This window comes from Leucoraja erinacea, chromosome 8 (assembly GCF_028641065.1).
Source record: "Leucoraja erinacea ecotype New England chromosome 8, Leri_hhj_1, whole genome shotgun sequence".
In the NCBI taxonomy this organism is placed as follows: Eukaryota; Metazoa; Chordata; class Chondrichthyes; order Rajiformes; family Rajidae; genus Leucoraja; species Leucoraja erinaceus.
This window is the reverse complement of record NC_073384.1, coordinates 41,541,542-41,563,358: the sequence shown is the minus strand read 5'-3', so window position 1 is coordinate 41,563,358 and position 21,817 is coordinate 41,541,542. Positions and strand designations below refer to the sequence as shown.

General features: G+C 43.5%; 1 protein-coding gene across 2 annotated transcripts in view; it reads right to left on the bottom strand.

Moving 5' to 3' along the window:
- LOC129699613 (kynurenine 3-monooxygenase-like) overlaps positions 1–20,677 on the bottom strand; it is a 28,915-nt gene extending 8,238 nt beyond the window's left edge. The window contains exons 1-10 of one of the 2 annotated variants that reach the window (XM_055639570.1): positions 20,282–20,677; positions 18,091–18,158; positions 16,783–16,882; positions 11,482–11,571; positions 10,597–10,645; positions 10,419–10,506; positions 8,320–8,482; positions 8,151–8,222; positions 5,447–5,568; positions 4,390–4,537 (exon numbers count right to left, since the gene is read on the bottom strand). In XM_055639570.1, the coding sequence (XP_055495545.1) occupies positions 4,390–4,537; positions 5,447–5,568; positions 8,151–8,222; positions 8,320–8,482; positions 10,419–10,506; positions 10,597–10,645; positions 11,482–11,571; positions 16,783–16,882; positions 18,091–18,158; positions 20,282–20,356 (975 nt within the window). In that variant the 5' untranslated portion in view covers positions 20,357–20,677. The remainder of the gene's footprint in view (positions 1–4,389; positions 4,538–5,446; positions 5,569–8,150; positions 8,223–8,319; positions 8,483–10,418; positions 10,507–10,596; positions 10,646–11,481; positions 11,572–16,782; positions 16,883–18,090; positions 18,159–20,281) is intronic. The other variant, XM_055639571.1, reaches the window with a different exon arrangement.
- Positions 20,678–21,817: the final 1,140 nt, after the last annotated feature.

Sequence of the window (21,817 nt, the reverse complement as noted above, 5' to 3'; positions counted from 1 at the left end):
TCACCTAGCTTATCTATATCCTTTTGCAGACTCTTCCTATCCTCCTCATCCCCTACTTTTCCTCCCATTTTTGTATCGTCCGCAAATTTTGATATATTACACTTGGTTCCCTCCTCCAAATCATTTATATAAATTGTGAACAACTGGGGTCCCAGCACCGACCCTTGCGAAACCCCGCTAGTTACCGGTTGCCATCCCGAGTATGAACCATTTATCCCCACTCTCTGCTTCCTATTTGTTAGCCAATCCTCTACCCATGCTAATATATTACCCCCAATCCCATAATTTTTTATTTTTAGCAATAGTCTCTTATGTGGCACCTTGTCAAAAGCCTTTTGGAAGTGCAAGTATACCACATCCACCGGTTCCCCTTTATCCACCCGGGTTGTTACTTCCTCAAAGAATTCGAGCAGATTCGTTAAACAGGACTTCCCCTTCACAAAACCATGCTGGTTCTGTCCGATGAAGTCATGTTTATCCAAGTGCCCCGTTAGTGTTTCTTTAATAATTGTCTCTAACATTTTGCCCACCACCGATGTTAGACTAACCGGTCTATAGTTACCCGCCTTCTGTTTACTTCTTTTTTTAAATATAGGTGTTACATTGGCCATTTTCCAATCCACTGGGACCGTTCCTGCCGCCAGGGAGTTTTGGAAAATTATCACCAATGCATCCACAATCCCCACCGCTATCTCCCTCAAGACCCGTGGATGTAATCCATCAGGCCCAGGGGATTTATCCTCCTTCAGTCTCATTAATTTCCCTAATACCACCTCCTTGGTGATCTTAATAGTATTTAGCTCCTCCATTCCTACCGCCCCCTGTTTATCTAGCGTTGGAATATTTTTTGTGTCTTCTATGGTGAAGACCGATACAAAATACTCGTTTAATGCCTTTGCCATTTCCATGTTCCCCACCAACAACTCTCCAGTCTCACCCTCCAATGGACCAACGTTCATCTTAGCCACCCTTTTTCTTTTTATATAGCTATAAAAACTCTTACTATTAGTTTTTATGTTGTTCGCTAAATTCCTTTCATAGTCTATTTTCCCCGTCTTAATTAATCTCTTAGTTATTTTTTGCTGACCTTTAAATGCTTCCCAATCCTCTACCCTCCCACTATCTCTGGCTACCTTATATGCCCTTGCCTTCAGCCGAATACTATCCTTTATAGTTTTACTGAGCCATGGCTGACTGTTCTTACCCTTACCCCTTTTTTTCTACATCTTTTCACCTTCCATTTGATGGAGGATGCTATCTAAAGTGGTGTATTGCAGAGCATGAGGAGGTTCTGGCCGGCATATGAGCCTGAATTGTTTTCGTATGGTTTTAGCTTCTCATGCCAAGCATATAAAGAGGGAAGATAGACACAAAAAGCTAGAGTAACTCAGCGGGACAGGCAGCATCGCTGGAGAGAAGGAATGGGTGATGTTTTGGGTCGATACCCTTCCTCAGACTGATTAACATAGTATAAAGGAAACGAGAGATATAGATGGTGATGTGGAGATAGAGTCGGAGAACAGGAGGAATCACAGAGGGGGAGCAGCGAGAGAGGATGTTGCAGAACTCTCGTCAGAGAGAGGAGGAGAACTTCTGCAAAGTAGACATACCTTGGAGATTTTGCAGTGGAGCAAACAAAATGTGTAAGGTGTGATACTCCAGCTTTTTGTGTCTATCTTCGGTTTAAACCAGCATCCGCAGATCCTTCATACACATTTCATCTGCTCCATTGCAAAATCTCCTCATGGCATGTCTACTTTGAAGAAGTCCTCCTCCTCTCTCCAACGAGAGTTCTACAACATCCTCTCCTGCTCCCGCTCTGTAATCCCTCCTGTTCTCCGACTCTACTTCTCCACATCACCGTCTATATCTCTCGTTTCTCTTATCCCTAACCAGTCTGAAGAAGGTCTCGACCCAAAACGTCACCCATTCCTCTCCAAAGATGCTGCCTGTCCCGCTGAGTTACTCTCGCTTTTTGTGTCTATCTTCCCTCTTTATATGCTTGGCATGAGAAGCTAAAACCATACGAAAACAATTCAGGCTCATATGCAGGCCAGAACCTCCTCATGCTCTGCAATACACCACTTTAGATAGCATCCTCCATCAAATGGAAGGTGAAAAGATGTATGTCCTCTTTAAATATATCGATCGATTTACCTATTCTCTAAACAAATCGTTTTTTTTTACTTTAGTCTAGTTTATTGTCACTTGTACAATAAAAAAAGTTAGTAGGAAGACTATACATGATTACAATCAGTTACACTACATTTCCCAGATACAGGATAAAGGGTACAACCCTTTAGCTTATTGTCATCTGTTCCGAGGTACAGTGAAAAGCTTTGTTTTGTGGCGTGCTATCCAGTCAGTGGAAAGACAATACATGGTTACAATCAAGTTGTCGGCAGTGTACAGATATAGGATCAAGGGCATAACATTTAATGGTAAAAGTTCAGAAAAGTCCGATTACAGAGAGTCTGAGGATCTCCAATCAGGTAGATAATAGCCCAGGACCGCGCTCTAGTTGGTGATAGGATGATTCAGTTGGCTTCGATTAAAGATAGTCTGAGTATCCATTGAGATACAAGGTTGGTCACAACTGCTAAATTTAGTAAATTATTCAACAGGACTTTTCTGATAAAAAGTGACCAAAAGCAAACTGATTTTCCAAGCGTTATTTTTACCTTGAAACTGCTCTTGTGATTATTCATTTCCGTGGCTTCCCATGGAAGCCAAAACTTCTTCCTTGCAGGGAACAATGAGTCATAACTTAAACTGCCATGCTGCGCTACACTTCACAGGGTGCCAGCCGGAGACACAAAAATGGAATTGATATAATAATCCAATGATATGGGGATTTATTTGCAATAGTCTCAGAAATCACAGCTACGAATTATTCTCAAAAATGACATAAAAAATGCAAAGCATTTGTCAAAGTCATTTCAACATCACTCAAATATTCTCCTTGCCTTTTCTAAACCCTTAGCTAAGAATCTGGTCAGTTACAATAAATCCCTTCCAGGGCACATCAGGATTGATGATGATTTTGTAAAACTGATTAATGCGAGTGATAATGTTTCAACAGTTGCAAACAAGGTGTTGCATTAAAAACAATTATTAACTTCTTGAGGAAATAAAAGCACCAAAGCCAAAATTAAAATATTCATCAGGACAGCATGGTGGCATAGCGGTCGTGTTGCTGCCCTACAGCACCAGAGACCAGGGTTCGATCCTGAAGCGTGCTTGACTGTACGGAGTTTGTATGTTTTCCCCGTGATCTGTGTAGGTTTTCTCCTGGTGCTCCGATTTCCTCCCACACTCCAAAGATGTATAGGCTTGAAGGTTAATTGGCTTGGCATAATTGTAAATTGTTCCTATGTGTAGGATAGTGTTAATATACGTGGATCGCAGGTTGGCACAGACTCGGCGGGCCAAAGGGCCTGTTTCTTCGCTTTATCTCCGAGCTAAACTAATCGTAAAAAAGAAAGTTGAACTAATTATGAGAACCGAAAGGCATATTGAATTGGTATTCTCACTACTATAACACAATGACCTTGGGATAGAATTATCGTGACTGAAATAAACAATGTTCAGACAGTTGGTGGATGGTACAAAATAGTGAAGATCATTTGATTTTCATAGCGAGAGCCATAAATTAAGCAGGACTGTTCAAGGACAGTAAATCTTTTCAGTGCCTTCTCTAGAGCCTCCACACTCTTCCTAAAAAATGGCAATCATAATTAGGTGTAAAACTCCATCCACATCCTAACCAGTATTTTCTTTGTATACGATGGTGAATACCCAAAATGTCACGAATTGCTGGATTAACTCAGCTTCTCTGGAGTCATGGATAGGTGACCTTTCAGGTCGAGACATTCCTACAATTTAATTGGTCACGCCAGTCGCTGCATTTATTGCAAAGTTTGATGAGGTACTTAAGTTCACAACTTTTCAAATCGTTAAATCTCAGGCAGAAGTAACTAAAATAATTTCAGGTACAGATGAAATTAGGTTTTATAAACCTGCTACAGTAGGTAGAACTCAAGATTTGGGGCCTTGCTGCCTTACAGTGCCAGAGATCCATGTTCAACCCTGCCTACGGGTGCTGTCTGTACGGAGTTTGTACGTTCTCCCCGTGACTGTTTGGGCTTTCTGACTGGGTGGTCTGGTTTCAAGGTTCAAGGTTTCAAGGTCAGTTTCCTCCCACACTCCAAAGACGTAAAGGTTTGTAGGTCAATTGGCATTGGTAAAAATTGTCCCTAGTGTGTAGCATAGTGCTAGTGCACCGGGTGATCAAAGACTCAGCGGGCAGAACAACCTGTTTCCACGCTGTATTTCTAAAGTCTAAAGATCAGGAGGCATTGGAGTGCAGGTGTGATATTCAACACTTACGGCATTCATGCCTTGCCCATAAAAAGGAACGACAGCGTGAGCTGCATCTCCCATTAGTACACACTTGGCCCCAATGTGATAGGTGGAACACTTCACCGAGATCATGGCCTGGGCTGGCAAACGGAAATAATCCTGCTTCAGCGACTCACTAGAAAACAAAAACACATTGCAGTCATCCACAACCCTTTACAATAGTGAACATAAAAGCTCAACCAAGGGCTCGGAGAATCTTACATTCTCCAGCTTTCCTTTGTTTAAACCCACCCTCCCATACAGTCCACTCATCCCTTAGCCTGTTCCCTCTCCAGAAAGGAATTGGATTAGACTATGAATCCATGTATTCTCTCTACATCAGTGATTTGGGATTTATTCAATAGACACTGCGTTTTATCATCATGGTAGGATCACTGGCATTTTGGTAAAACAAAAGCATCATGTTTATTCTATTCTCAGGGGCAACCTTTTCCCTCAGAGCCTAGTCCACCTCTGGAATGAGCTACCAGAAAAAGTTACAAAAGTAAATAAAATGCGACTTTTAAAAGACATTTGGACAGATATAAGGACAGGAAAGTTTGAATATAGAACTAATACAGCTTGTGTGCAGTGATTGTTGGTCGGTGCCGACTCGGTGGGCCGAAAGGCCTGTTTCCACACTGTATCTCTAAACTAATGAGGATTTAGAGAAACTGTTCCAATTGATGGGCCAAGAAGTAAGGGACATAGAGTGATGGTGATAGGCAAATGAACCAACAGTGACTGGAGGAAGAGAGCTTTTAAATGGAGCAAATAGTTAGAATTTAACATGTTGCAAGAACCCATGCTGGAAGCAGATTTAATTGTGGCTTTGGAAAGAAAGCTGAAAGTGTATCGAAAAATGATAGAATTTGCAGGGGAGAGGCCAGGGAGTGGACAAACCTGTTTGCTCATACAAATTGATGGCTGAATCTTATTAGGCCTAATACGTTTCTTCTGTATTGTAACTATTTTGAGATTCAATGATAACTTGTTTGAAGAGAAAACTGCTGAGCAATCATCGTGATTTAAAAGGAAGTCTTACATTCCTATCAGAGGTATGGAATCTGGAAAGTATTCCTTGAAGAACTGAAGCACCTCATCTCCTGTCGTGAGTTTCTCAAAGTCTTCAAAAGGCATGAACAGAGTGCACGTAAATGACTTGTCCTGTTAAGGCAACAGAGAAAATGTTAGTTATCATCCACTAGTCCCACCCTCCCCTCCCCTCCCCTCTCTCTCCCCCCCCCTCCACTTCCACCCTTCCTCCTCTAAAACCAGCTCCACAGTTCACAACAATGTATAACCCTCTCAAACTCACACCATCTCAAGCCAACAATCTGCCCATCAGGGAAGCTCCTTGCCTGAGGTCATCAGTCGTCGGCCCTGATTGGTCCTGGTTTTTTTTCCCCCTCGCTTCCAGTTCCCCCCACTGCAATCAGTCTGAAACAGGGTCGCAACCCAAAACTTCACCTATCCACGTCCTCCAGTGATGCTGCCTGACCTGCTCATTTACAACAGCATTTTGGGTCTATCGTTCGAGAAAATGTTATGGCAGCTTAAACCTTGCTGCACTTTAGGGAGGCTGTTCCAAAATGAGTGCACATTTCCAGATCTCTCTAGTTCGTTGCAAGGGCCATCTCTTTTTCCAATTCCTTACTCTTTGATGGTGAAGTGCCTGACCTCTATCCAACTCAAAATACAGCCAAAGAAAGACACAACGTGCTGGAGTAACTCAGCAGGTATGGCAACACAGCTAACTTCTGGCAATCTCCCCTCCACAGCCTCCAACTTATAGTTCCTCAGCACTGCACTGCCTGCTTCTATCTCCTTTCCAAAATGCAGAAACAAGACTGTCCAGACATACCCATTGTTCCTGCCTGTTCCTGCCCAACACAGGGGCATGGTGGTGCAGTGATAGAGTAGCTGCCTTATGGACCTGTCCCACGTATTTGCTGACTGCCAGCGACTGTCATGGGCGCAGCAGGTCGACGAAAAACCAGCAACTAGAATCCCCTTTGACAATGTCTACAACAACCTACCACCTAGTCGACGGAAAGCTACCGACAACCGGCGACCCATAGGACGTCCACCTACGACCACACCTACAACAACCTACGTCCACCCGCGACAAGCTACGACAAGGTAAGACAATTCAGTCGCCGGTACCTGGTGCCGGTTGACGTAGGTAGTTGCCAATGGAATTCACCAAAGTCAGCACCGGCGACAAACTACATCATCCTGGCGGCAGCACTACATCAGACTACAATCGTTGGCGTCAAACCCACGGGTGCCGACTGTCGCCAAAACATTTTGAACACTTCAAAATCCATCAGCAACAAGAAAAAAGGTACAACTCTTTGGGCAACTGAGGAGACTATACAGGCGACACCCCGGCGACCATGTGGTGACAGCCTAGTCGCCTAAAAATTTGCCTAAGTGGGACAGCGGCATTACAGCGCCAGAGACCCGGGTTCGATCCTGCCTGTACGGGGTTTGTGCGTTCTCCCCGTGACCTGCATGCGTTTTCTCCAAGATCTTTGGTTTCTTCCCACACTCCAAAGGACGTACAGGTTTGTAGACAAATTGGTTTGGCATATGTGTAAAATTGTCCCTAGTGCGTGTAGGGTAGAGTTAATGTGCGGGGATCACTGGTGATTGCGGAGTTGGTAGGCCGAAGGGCCTGTTTGCGCACTGTATCTCTAAACTAAACTAAACTCATCTCCAATACCTTTACTCCATCTTAAGATTCCAAAATAAAATTTCCCTCTTCACCTTAAACGTATGCCCTCTGGTTCTCAAATCTCCTACTCGGGGCAAGAGACTTTTTGTGTCTATCCGATCTATTCCTCTCATGATTGTATACACCTCTATAAGATCACTCCTCATCCTCCTGCTCTCCAGAGAATAAAGTCCAAGCCTGCACAATCTCTCCCTATAGCTCAGACCCTCGAATCCTGGCAAAATCCTTGTAAATCTTCTCTGAACCTTTTCCAACGACAACATCTTTCCTATAAAATGGTGCCCAGAATTCAACGGCCTCACCAACATCTTATATAACTGCTAACTTCTCCCAACTCTCTATACTCTTCCCAACTTGACCTCCCAACTTCTGTACTCAACTTGGCATTGTATTCCTGCAGAAGTCTCTTTCAAGTCTGTGCTTGGTCTCGTCATTCGTTTCACTGAACATCTTCGCTCAATCTGCCTAGGCCTAAAGTCTCCTGGTTGCTAAACACTTTAACTCCCCCTCCCATTCCCATACTGACCTATGTGTCCTGGGCCTCTTCCATTGTCAGAGTGAGGCCAAATGCAAATTGGTGGAACAGCATTTCATATTTTGCTTGGGCAGCTTACAACCCAGGAGTATGAATATTGATTTATCCAAGTAACTCTTTCCTTTCCTTTCTCTCCCTCACCCTAGTTGTCTGACTAGTTTCACTGTCCTCCTGATTAATTTTACTATTTGTACGTCTCGGTGTCAGCATCCCCTCAGCCAACAATGAACCATTCTATATTTCCTTATCATCATCTGCTTTGATTTGTTGTTTTCACACCTCACCCTTTCATATCCCTAGTCGCCCTCTTCTGTGACTCTCAGTCTGAAGAATCGTCTCAACATGAAACGTCACCCATTGCTTCTCTCCAGAGATGCTGCCTGCCCCCTGAGTTCCTCCAGTCTTTGGGAGTTTGTGTCTATCTTCGGTGTAAACCAGCATCTGCAGTTCCCTCCGATTCAGGATAATACTCACCAGGTTCGGCAAAGCAATCATCATAAAGGTGTTTCTGGGCCATATGTGAAGAAAATTGGGTTCCATTGCAAACTGGAAGGAAGAATTCTGATCAATCTAATGCTGACCTTTTCAGACAGAAATAAAAACTGGGTAGGAAGAAATTGGGTTTATTGAAACTAGTCCTTACATCACCATTTCTTGGAGGCATGGTAAGCTCTTTATAACCATGCGGGATATATACGTGGCTGTAATCAAACCTGGGCTGTCGCATGAACTGTCTCCTTACAGTTGAAAAAGCTCCATCACATCCAACAACAAGATCATGTGAAACTTCAAAGGAGCCATCAGGTCTGGCATAAACACAAAACATAATAATTTTATTAAAGGTTACATTAAGTATGGGAGACTTCAACACTAAATGTTTCGTAACTTGCAATGGGAAAATGTTCTAAAACAAGGATATGTCCCAGCTGTAGGTGTTAAAAGGATGTGAAGATAAAGTACCAAATTAAAGAGAACAGGAGATACAAGGAACTGCAGATGCTGGTTAAATACAAATAAAAAAGACAATGACTCAAAGGTCATGATGCAGTTAAACAAGACATCAGTGGGGCCACATTTAGAGTATTGTGTTTAGTTTTAGGTACTGTGTTATAGGAAAGATGTTGCCATGCTGGAAAGGGTGCAGAGAAGAAGGCCAGGACTTGAGGGGCAGAGCTACAGGAGAGGTTGAGTAGGTTAGGACTATTCCTTGGAGCGCAGGAGGATGACAGTGATCTTATAGAGGTGCACAAAATCATCAGAGGAAAAGATTGGGTAAATGCACAGAGTCTCTTGCCCAGAGTAGGGGAATCAAGAACCAGAGGACATAGGTTTAAGATGAGGAGGGAAAGATTTAATTGGAACCACAGCGGTAACATTTGTTTACGCAAAGCTGGTGGGTTTATGGAACTAGCTACCATAGAAGGTAGTTGAGACAGGTACTAACGTGCATTTAAAAAACATTTAGACAGGTACATGGATAGGAAAGGTTTAGAGGGATAGAAACAGACATCGAAACATAGAAAATAGGTGCAGGAGTAGGCCATTCGGCCCTTCGAGCCTGCACCGCAATTCAATATGATCATGGCTGATCATCCAACTCAGTATCCTGTACCTGCCTTCTCTCCATACCCCCTGATCCCTTTAGCCACAAGGGCCACATCTAACTCCCTCGTAAATATAGCCAATGAACTGGCCTCAACTACCTTCTGTGGCAGAGAATTCCAGAGATTCACCACTCTCTGTGTGAAAAATGTTTTCCTCATCTGGGTCCTAAAAGATTTCCCCCTTATCCTTAAACTGTGACCCCTTGATCTGGACTTCCCCAACATCGGGAACAATCTTCCTGCATCTAGCCTGTCCAACCCCTTAAGAAATTTGTAAGTTTCAAAAAGATCCCCCCTCAATCTTCTAAATTCTAGCGAGTACAAACTGAGTCTATCCAGTCTTTCTTCATACAGAGGTCTGCCAAACAGAGGCAGATGGGACTTGTGTAGATGTAACATGTTGGTCGGTGTGAGCAATTTGGGCCGTAGAGCCTGTTTTCACCGTACATGACTCTATGACATTTAACAAAGAGACCAACAAATAAAAACAGGCAGGCTGGGAAAGAAACTTGAAAACCTCACTTTTCAATAAATCAAAACCATTTGGACAGGTACATGGATAGGAATGGTTTAGAGGGATATTAGCCAAATGCGGGCATATGGGACTAGTGTAAATGGAGCAACTTGGTCGGCGTGGGCAAGTTGGGCTAAAGAGCATATTTCTGTGCTGTATCACCATATGACAAAGTGCTAGAGTGACAGTGGGTCAGGCAGTATCTCTGGAGAACATGGATAGATGATGTTTCGGCTCGAGTCTCTTCTACAGACTCCAGCTGTTCCAGGTGCTTGTCCTATCAGAGTCCATACATGGAGGGATATGGATCATGTGATGGCAGATTAGTTTATCTTGGCATCATGTTCGGCACATTGTGGGCCGAAGGGCCTGTTCCTGTGCTGCATTGTTCTATGTTCTCTGGAAAAAGCTACTGCTCAGATTGAACCAAACTGAAGCATGCAAGTTGGTGCAGCTTTCACTGTCCATGCTTTGTTAATTCCTCACTTCCCTTGAAAACACTTCATGCGGTTCTGTCCCCAGTGTTTTGCATTAATCCACATGCCCGTCTATCTCTCACTGCAGAGTAAACACACAAATTCCTTTTTTTTCCCAAAATGCAGATGAACTGGCAATAAAAGTTACCTGCTAAAAGTCAGTGACCCCTTCTCCAAACTGTAGTGTTGCAATTTCTCTTCAAAGTTTAACTTAACGTTTGGATATTCGCCAGCCGCTGAAAATCAAACATGTCAAACGCACTTCAGCAGGATAGTTCAAAGTGGATCGAAACCATTTTGGAAGAAGTTTCGAAGCATGAACTTACCATATAACAGTTCTCGGTTTAAGTTTGCTCTGTCCACCGACAGGATGTACTGGAAAGTAACAAGAGAAATTCAAATATAATATGCTTACACAATGACAATACAAACACTATCACTGTACAGCATCACATGTGTGTGTTTGGCAGGGTTACTATTGAGAGCAACTGCTTAGTCCTTTTTGATATGTTTGCATGTATATTAAAAAGGTTGCTTTTGCACTTTAACACCAAGGCTCAAATTGCTGCAAGAAGAATTTAATTCAGCCGATCCCACCGTGACAGAGTCAGCTAGTTTAGTTTATTATCACGTGTACCAAGGTACAGTGAAAGGTTCTTGTTGCGAGCTTTCCAGTCAGCGGAAAGACAATACATGATTACAATTGAGTGTACAGATACATGGTAACAGTAATAAAGTTTTAAACTGGGGGGGGGGGGGGGGGGGGAGGGGCCATGGGTGGATTTTATTCCTCAAAAATAACCCGTTGCAATAATGCAGAGCTGTGTCATCTGTACGCACCAAGAGATGCGAGTTGCAAAAAAATAACGGATGAGCATAATCAATTCGTAACTTTATCTCACAGTAGTTGGCACAGTGCCATTAGTTAATTAATTTGTTTTAGTTTTAGAGATACAGCACGGAATCATGCCCTTCTGACCACATGGTCCACGTCAGGCAAGTGTAGATGTGACATGTTGGTCGGTTTGGACAAGTTGGCCTAAGGGTTTGTTTACCTGCTGCTTGACTATCTGTCACCATTTGCTACAAGGGAAGTATTTATACTTACTCGTGTGGGTCATCTCAGTTGGTAAATTTTATTTCCATAGGCGTACATAAAAATAAAACACATTTTATGTAACATTGGACACCTTTCCAAGCACAAAATTTACCTGGCCCTTTTTCCCATATGGAAGCGAGGACTTCTTGCCCAAATGAGAATGGATCATCCTTGCATTCATGGGAATACCCTTGGAAACCACCTTAAACAGAGAGTTAAAACAGAGACAGTGTCATACAGTATGAAAACTGGCACTGTGGCCCAACTTGCCCACGCCAACCAACATGCCCTATCTACCCTATCCCACCTGCCATTGTTTGGTCCATATCCCTCTAACCCTATCCTATCCATGTACCTATCTAAATGTTTCTCAAACATTGTGATGGCATCTGCATCAACCACCTCTTCGTGCAGCTCGTTCCATACACCCATCACCATTTACGAAAAAAAAGTTGCCTCTATGGCTCAGGCCCTTGAGTCCTGGGAACATCCTCGTAAATGTTTTCTGCACACTTTCTGGCTTAACAACATCTTTCCTATGTCGTAATGTCAGGTGTGACGACGGGTTTAGCAATGGCCCCACTATGACATTCGCTGTAGGGTGAACTGACATGGCTTATTCTATTTACAGTGGTTTGTGTGTGTGTCTGTCTGTGTCTGTCTGTCTGTGCACACGCAGCAGTCCCTCATTTTCTGTGGACAGGAAGACGTTCTGGCATCTCGGGCTTAACCCGGCCACTCAGTTTTAGCCTTGGGTAGAGGTGCTGGTTGTCTTTCTTGGCAGTCTAGTCTTGACCACATGGTGGCACTGGTGGTCTCAAGTCTATCCCAATGGCTCAGTCTTCCTCGAACCTTCGACAGAGGAACACAACTAGCATGGAGGCACTCACTCACTCACTCACTCACTCACTCACTCTTTCATCTTTCTCTCCTGATTTTTCTCTCATCTGCTCCCTTCTTTCAGTCTAGAATGCCTGGGTTTTATAGGGAGTAGGCTGACAAGGTTCAAGTGGCCAACCAATATCAGCTAACTAGACCCAGATGTTGGCAATGATGCTGGGGATTGGTCTCTCCTGGCCTGTCAGCTAGTGATAGGAATCAGAGCTACATCTGAGGGAGAGGAGGCTGATTACTGAACAAAATATCCCAGATGTGGCCTCACCAATGCCTTTTATAACTAACATGACCTCCTAACTTCTACACTAACTACTCTGACTGATCAGGTACGGAAATCGCTATCAAAATATGGAGGGGACCGGGGGACAGGGGGGACACAATTTTTTGACGGCCACGCACGCTTGCACACACTCACACACACGTGCGCGAGGCTTCGGAGGCTCAATCCAGCGCTAAATGCAGCTCAACTCTGCCTGTCTCGCCGGGTTAACCTACAGCCCTGCCTGGACTGACGGGACACCGGCGCTGCTTCTCCGCGCTGGCTGCAAACCTGGGCCATATTTCCCGCAAACCCAGGCAGGTTAACCTGGCGGGACAGGCAGAGTTGAGTTGGGTTTAGCGCTGCTTCTCTGCGCTGGCTGTGGGCCTGGGGGTACAGCTCGCATCTGACTCCCAACCTCTCTGGCCACCCGTGGGTGGGGACGGGACAGCGGCGGAGACCCGGCCGGGATCGATCCTGGCTGAGGATGAGGCGCAGGTCTGTGCCACGTTTTGGCACGTCTCCCTCCTCCAATCATCGCACTCTATCCTCAGTCCCACCCCCCCCCCCTACTCCTCCCTCCTCCAATGATCGCACTGAATCATCATGTCCCGCCTCCATTGCCTGCTGACCGACGTCTCTCTCGTCCAATCGGCACCCTCGATCAGCAGTCCCACCCCCACTGTCTCGCGGAAAGCGGAGATTTCACCGGGTTTTAAAATCCGGATTACAAAAACATTGGTTGGGGATGTCCCCCACCTCTCAAAACAGAGGGGGGACGTGTCCCCCCTGTCCCCCCTGGCCCCCCCGGGTTTTCCGCCCCTGTGACTGATGATGGCCCAAGTGCCGAAACCCTTCTTGACCACCCTATCTACCCGTTGTGCCACTTGCAAGGAACAATGTACCTGCACTCCTAGATCCCTCTTCTTTAAAACAGTCCCCAGAATCCTGCTATTCACTGTGTAGGTCCCACCCTGGTTTGACTTCCCAAACTGCAACATTTCACACTTCTCTGTATTCAACTCCATCAACCATTCTTCAGCCCTCCTATCCAACCAATCAAGATCCTGCTGCAATTTTTGATAACCATCTTCGCAATCTACAATACCACACACTTTTATGTATTAGATGTAAAATAAAATAATAGAGTCCAGGTAGACGAGGAACTATTTATTGAATGTGTGGATCTGCCGTAGAATGTTGGGGTCCCTTGTTGTGGAAACCAATAATTCATTTTGATGTTTGATGGCATGGGGCCTGTACTTGATGGAGTTTGAAGGATGAGGAGTGACCTCATTTAGACTTACCAAATAGTGAAAAGCTTGGATAGAGTGGATGTGGAGAGGATGTTTTCACTAGTGGGAGAGTCTAGGACTAGGGGGCATAGTCTCAGAATTAAATGACGCTCCTGTAGAAAAGGAGATGAGGGGGAATTTCAGAAGGCCGTGGAGGCCAAGTCAATTGATATCTTTAAGGCAGAGGTAGATAGATTCTTTTTTTTAATATGTTTATTTTATTAGAAGCAATTGTACAAGAATAAAGCAATCGGCATAACAATTAAACAATTTTCGTACAGCTTCATTTTTAACATTTTATAAACTGATAAGTGAATCGGGAAAAAAACACAGTAAAAAGGAGAGAATGAAGAGAAAGAAGAAAAATACAAAAAAGAGAGAAGAAAAGACCCCTGAACTGCCGAAGAAGTGGGAGACAAAAAAAAAAGACGGAGATATGCCCCACTATCGTCCCCCCCGCTTTCCTCGTCTAATATATCTGGACCCATAAAAGGACAATCTTGTGTGTATGTTTTCACATAATCTCGGATTTGAAAGTATCTAAAAAGATTGTTTGCATTCAAGTGGTATTTTTCCTGTAGTTCTTGAAAAGAAGCGAGTCGTCTTCTTATAGAGGTCTCCCACGGCATTAATGCCCAGGTTTTTCCATTGAACAAACACCCGATCTAAAGTAGATGGTTTAAACGAGGGATTGTTTGCAATAGGCAGGAGAGACAAGTTTCTCAGTTAAAGACTTAATTTCAACTGTTTCCAGATACGTAGAGTACAGTGTATTATCGGATTTTGCTCATACGTTGACATTCAAATGTATTGGAGATAGGAGAATCGAGCCTATGTTAAAAGGCAAACAATCTTCCCTCTCCATTTTTAACCAATTTACCTGTTGACATGTATCGTCCAACCAGAAGATTATGGTTTTAATGTTAGTTGCCCAGTAGTAAAAAAGAAAGTTAGGAAGAGCTAATCCTCCATTTTCTTTGGCTCTGCACAAGTGTCTTTTGTGTATCTATTAGGGTTTTGTAGTCCCAAATAAAATTAGTGATAGTAGAATCAATTTTTTTTTTTAAACTTTTAGGGAGATATATCGGTATTGATTGGAATAAATAAAGGAGTTGCGGAAGGAAGATCATCTTTATGGCATTTACTCTACCTATATGGGAGTTGGGAAGTGTTTTCCAAAATTGAATGTAGGCATATAGTTTAGTAATTAATGGTAGAAAGCTTGCTTTAAATAGAGAGGAGTGTTTTCTAGTCATGTAGATTCCGAGATATATAAACTTTTCGGTAACAATTCCGAAAGGAAATTTTTGGAGTTGAGAAGGGTCTTGAGCTTTTATTGGCATAATTTCACTTTTATTCCAATTTATTCTATAACCTGAAAAAGCACCAAATTGTTCTATAATGTTTAGTACATTTGGGATACTAACTTGGGAATTAGTAATGTATAAAAGTACATCATCTGCATATAACAAAATCTTATCAATGGTATATTTAGTATTATATCCATGAATGTCCAAATGTGACCTAATACTCTCAGCAAGAGGTTCTATGTCTGTTAAGCAAATAACATTGGTGAAAGGGCGCATCCTTGTCTGTTACCCCTGGATAAGTGAAATTTAGGTGAAAGCATTTGATTTGTCAGTGTTCTGGCTGTCGGATTAGTTTATAACAGCTTCACCCATGAAATTAAGTTTTCTCCTAATTGGAATGTTTCCAACACTGCGAAAAGAGACAGATTCTTGATTAGGATGGGTGTCAGGGGTTATGGGAAAAAGGCAGGAGAACGTGGTTAGGAGGGAGAGATAAATCAGCCATGATTGAATGGCAGACTAGGTGGGCCAAATGGTCTAATTCTGTTCCTATCACTTACGGCCTTATGTTTTTCACCAGTAACATTTATGTTGAACACATCAACCTAGATTGTGGTCAAATTACATATTACAATTAAGATCCATGACAGCCAAAAATCTAGATATTTGCATTTAATTGTTGGATATTTGTTTTGAACCAATATTGGCATCTAACTGATATTTGCATCAAGAATGTTTTTGTAGGTCATGCTACCCTTCACCCAGCTTACTGCAATACATACGTCAGCTCGGCCCTGCAATGCAAACAGCTGCCGGATGCGAACAAATGTAGAAGTTAGTGTTTACAGAGATACAGCATGGAAACAGGCCCTTCGACCCAGCGAGTCCATGCTGACCATTGATCACCTATTCACCAGTCCTATGCTATCTCACTTTTGCATCCTTTCCCTGTACACTTGGGGACAATTTACAGAGGCCAATTAACCAGCAAACCTCTGGGATGTGGGAGGAAACCAGAGTACCCAGAGGAACCCCAAACGGTCACAGGGAGACCATACAAACTCTGCTCAGACCGCACCCGAGGTCAGGATCGAACTCAGAGCTCTGGCAGCTCTACCCATCTGTGCACCACTCTGCCATCCTGAAGGCAAAATAAAAGTAGGCTCCAGGGAGATTTGAACTCACGACCCCTGGTTTAGAAGAACTGTGCTCGAACCCACTGAACTCGGAGCTCGTTTTGGTTTAATTCCTAACATGGAATTCATCAGCTTGAAACTGCACTTTAACACTATGAGAATCCATGAAATTAATTTTGGTTTCACAGACTGTATACCTACAGGCAATTAATCCTCCACTTGATATAGAGAATAAAATGTGCTCAGGTGTAATTCATTGTGCCGGAGATTGGCCGAAGACAGGCCGCGCGAGTCCCGCCAAGAACAAAGAGGGACTGGACGTGGGGTTTGTCGAGAACAAAGAAAGACTATAACAAATACATTTGTAACTTAGTCACCCCCCTATATGTGACGACTCTTTGCATACTTTGTGTACTGTATACAAATCAACAAATTTCACTGCACCTATGTACATGTGGCATTAAAGTATCATTGAATTCCAATAAAGTAATGGGAAAATAGGGAGATTCACCACACCTGGTCTTCCATTCCAACGGCTTTGAGAGCTTGCCGGCCTCTGTACGACAAGGCAAGATTGATACTTCTTCCTCGTACATCTTTAGCAGTTCGAATATCTGTCAGAAAGGGAAAAGGAAGTGTTTGGAAATAATGATCTCACTATTGATTTAGTTACATTAGTAATTTGCACGATCCTCAAGAAATACTCTGAAAATCACTGTCTGAAAGGGTGTTGTATGAATCAAGAACAACTTTCAGGAATTTAGTGTACAATTGAAATGGGAAATCTAGCAAAGCCAGAAGAGTTAAACTAATTATGCAGCTTTTCCAAAGAGATGGTACAGGTATCTTGAACTGAACAACCTTATTTTGCATTGCCAAATTCTATCTTCTTCTTGTGTAAGGCATGTACAGCCTAAAGGTGTAGGCCAACTTGTTCTATTTGATCTTATTTGATTGTGCATGCCGGGTTGATTGCATTTGTCGAAACAGGGTGGACCACATGAAGGTTGCAATCTCCCACCCCACAAAATTCTCTGAACGTCAGTAAGTTTGAATGCAGCAGTATTCCAGTAGCCGGTGTTTAAAGTTGGCGTTTCGTCGCTTCAGACCAAGTAGCCTTCTTTTATTTTACTTGGGCAATCTTCATCATTGAATTAAGTCACTGTTCAATTCATCTCCACCCCATTTTGGGCATTGAACTTTGTCTGTGGAACTGGTGCGCTGCAATGCTGAGAGATATGTTCTGTATTTTCCCCTTTGCTCTGCCATTGTACTGGAGTTTGATATGATTGTATCCATGTACAGTGTTATCTCATCTGATTGTATTGCATACAAAAGCTTTTCACTGGATTTCGGTACACCTGACATGAATAAACCTAAACCTGATGGGCTTCAGAGGTTATGGGAAGAAACTGGTGTCAGAGGTTATGGGAAGAAGGCGGAAGAATGGGGTTAGGGGGGAGAGATAGATCAGCCATGATTGAATGGCAGAGTAGACTTGATAGGCTGAATGGCCTAATGCTGCTCCTATCACTTATGTTCGGCTCTGTTGGGCTGTGTGGTAATGTGACTACGTGTGTAGGAAAGAACTGCAGATGCTGGTCTGAAGAAGGGTCTCGACCCGAAACGTCACTCATTCCTTCTCTCCAGAGATGCTGCCTGTTCTGCTGAGTTATTCCAGCATTTGGTATACCTTTAATGTGACTATTTAGTTTATTTAACAACTGAATAATAGGTGGATACCTCTGATGACAACCATAAGTAAGACAACACAACAAATTTGAAACGATCTCGATGTACGAGAACAAAATATGAATATACCTTTTCCGTGCCTCGTAAACCTCCACCTGGAAGCCTCGCTTTGCAAAGAAACATGCATTTAAAGCACCGACCTGGGGAACAATATATATTAGTTTGTTTCACCCAGGGAGGGGAGGGGGGGGAGGGGGGGGAGAGGAGAGAGAGAGGGAGAGGGGAGAGGGGAGAGGGGAGAGGGAGGGGAGAGGGAAGAGGGGAGAGGGGAGAGGGAGAGGGAGAGGGGAGAGGGGAGAGGGGAGAGAGGGGGGAGGGGAGAGGGGAGAGGGGAGTTGTGGATGTAGCCCAGTCCACCACCCAGACCAAACTTCCCACCATCCCACCAGATTGCACCAAGCCTCTACTCACTGGAGTTCACAAGGATGAGAGGAGACCTCATTGAAACTTACCATATAGTGAAAAGCCTGGATAAATTTGATGTGGAGAGGATGTTTCCACTAGTGAGAGAGTCTAGGACCAGGGGGCACAGCCTCAGAATAAAAAGGAAATACCCTTGGAAAGGAGATGAGGAGGAATTTCTTTAGTCAGAGGGTGGTAAGTCTGTGGAATTCATTTACCACAGATGGCTGTGGAGGCCAAGGCATTGGGTATTTTTAAGGTGGAGATTGGCAGATTCTTGATAGTAAGGGTGTCAAGGGTTGTGGGGAGAAGGCATAAGAATGGGGTTGAGAGGGAAAAATAAATCAAATATGAATGAATGATAGAGTAGACTCGATGGACTGAATGGCCTCATTCTACGCCTATGATTTATGAACTTATGAAAAACAGTGAAATTAGGGCAATTTGAGAGAGGGAACATAAGCAAAACAAAGTAAAGGTTGTGAAATGCAGAACTGCCTGACATGCCTACCTCCCTCACATAGCAGAGATATACACTTAGTCCTATTTGTTCCATCCTCGCCCTCTCTGCCCCCTAAAACTAACTTGCTTCCTCTCTTCTGTAAGCAAAACAAAGTGCTGGAGGAGCTCAGTGGGTCAGGTAGCAAATGTGGAGGGAATGACAGACAATGTTTCAGGCCGCGACCTTTCTTCAGACTAATCATGATGGGACCGGGAGAGAGGTAGAAAAGGGAGATGGGGGCAGGACAAAGCCTGGCAAGTGAGAGGTGGATACTGGTGAGGGGAGTTTGATTAGTGGATGGGTGGAGTAAATGACAAAGGCTCGATGTGAAAAGGAGGCAAAAATGTGTCAGAGGAGGCGAGGTAGAGGGAAATGTAAAGCCGGAGGGAGGGGTGAGTGGAAGTGGATGAGATGGGGAAAGAGGGGAATAAAAGGAAAATGAGCAACTCAAGGATGGGTGATGAGTGTACGAAAGTGGGGAAAGGAGCAGAGTTTCACGTTTCATTTTTTTTTGTTGCCGTCCCATCTTTCTGAGTTCTTAGGAAGACTGAAACATTAACCCTGCAGATGCTGTCTGATTTGCTGAATCTTTCCAGCATTGCCTGTTATTTTGTTTCAGATCTCCAGTATTTGCAGTATTATGACTCCAATAATTCCAAAGGAACATCACTTCAGCTAAGTGATGATAAATTAAATCAAGTTCCAATGATTATGTGAAAATCACTGACATTGACGAGATTATTTCAAAAGTAGATTCAAATTCCATTCCTGATGAAATTGTCACCGTTTGATTGATATCAGTGGCTGTTGAGTAATGATTACTAAATTCACTTTTTTTTTAAAGTTACTAATTCTTTCAAAAACCTCAATGGATAAGCGATTCAGGGTACTGGTTTACAATAACAACAAATCTCTAATCTCTTAACACGAGGTGCTGGAGGAACTCCTGTAGGTTAGGCAGTGTCTGTGGAGCGAATGAACAAATGACATTTCGGGATGGAACGCTTCTTCAGACTGACTGGAGTCCAAACAGTTTCAACCCGAGATGTTACCTGTCCATGTTCTGCAGAGATGCTGCCTGACCCGCTGAGTTACTACGGCACTTTGTGTTTTTGTCAATATTCCAGCATCTGCAGTTTCTCGTGCCTTTTATATCTTAAATGAGGAGCTTTAAGACTTCAGTGATGTTTTACATTTACTTTTCTCACATTAATAGTACTTGAATTGCAAATGTCACTCTCCTCTGAAACACCACTGCGTCACTTTCAATACAGCACAATTCGAGCCCGGGGTCCGTGCCTCGAATTTTGTTATATGGTTGTGACCAACTGGATTCTTTTTAAAGTATCAGAACCTTACCAAGCCAGCTCCAACAATCGCGACTTTCTTTGTCCCTTCATTTTCGTAGTGTTGGAGACTGGATCCAGATGACATCTTCCAGAAAGCACAACGTACCCACTGACTTCATATAAATTACGGAGACCTCTCTGAACCATTGACAACCAGTCGTTCTTTCACTCCATAAAAGTTAACTTCCCCAACTTTGGCTTGGAGGGCACCAGCTGGCGGTCATAGACAAGAAATGCAGCATGGTATGAAACTCTCAGTTCCTAGCGTCAGGTCTTGTGCTTGTGCTTGGCTTACCTTATCCCTTCCAGCGCAGCAAACTAAACGTGAACTTTGGAAATCTGACAAAATTGCCCTGCGCGGCGCAGCAGTGGAGTTGCAGCCTACACACACACAACCAGAGTCCCCCTGTTCTATACTGTACGTTCTCCTCGTGTGTTTGCTCCGGTTGCATCCCACACTCCAAATTCCTATAAGTCCGTTGACTAATCGGCTTGATAAAAATTGTAAATTGTCCATAGTGTGTGTAGGATAGTGTTGGTGTGCGGGGTCGTTGTGGACTCGGTGAGCCGAAGAGCCTGGTCCCGCTCTGTATCTCTACACGAAACTAAACCCGTTCGCGCTCAGGTCTGTGAATATTTGTGGAAGTGGACAAATGAGCTGACATTTGATTCAAAACAGCAATGACCAAGAACTAGATAACTGAGGGTGGAAAATAAACGTTCACATAGAGTTTTGAACTCTAGAAAATAAACTGAACAAAGAAGTGATGATATGTTCTGGCCTTCTCTACCTCTCAGTCAGAGGAAGGGTCCCGACCAGCAACATCACCTGTTCCTTTTCTCTGGAGATGCTGCCTGACCCGTTGAGTTACTCAAGAATTTTGTGACTAATCGTCAGTATAAACCAACATTTGAAATTCCTTACTACGAAAAGAAAAACTTTATTTGGATTTTGATAAATTGTTCTCTGCGGATGTGAAGTTACAGTGTCACAAATCACAGAAACAGGCCCTTTCGCTCACCATGTTTATGAAACCCATCAAGTTCCATCCATGCCAATCCCAATTACCAGCCTTGGTTCAAACCTACAATACCTTGGTGATTTAAGTGGCTGCCCCACGTGGTTCTTAAATGTTTCTCATTGGCATGCTTCTTTAATGTTGCAAGATAACTAACTCCACCCTTTTACATGCAGTGCATTCCAGATTGCACCCATTCTCTAGGTGAAAATATTCTTCCTGAGACCTCCATTAAATCTCTTACCCCTCAACTTAAAATTTATGCCATCTGGTCTTGTACACCTCTGCCATGGAGAAAAATTCTAACCACCCTTATAGGGTGACGTCGCAGTAGAGTTGCTGCCTAACAGCGCCGGCGATCCTGACGACAGGTGTTGTCTGTGCGGAGTGTGCACGTTCTCTATGTGACCGCGAGGGTTTTCTCTGGGTGCTCCGGTTTCCTGCTGCATTTCAAAGATTTATAGGTTAATTGGCTTCAGTAAAAGTGATAAATAATCCCTGGTGTATAGCATGATTCTTGTGTAGGA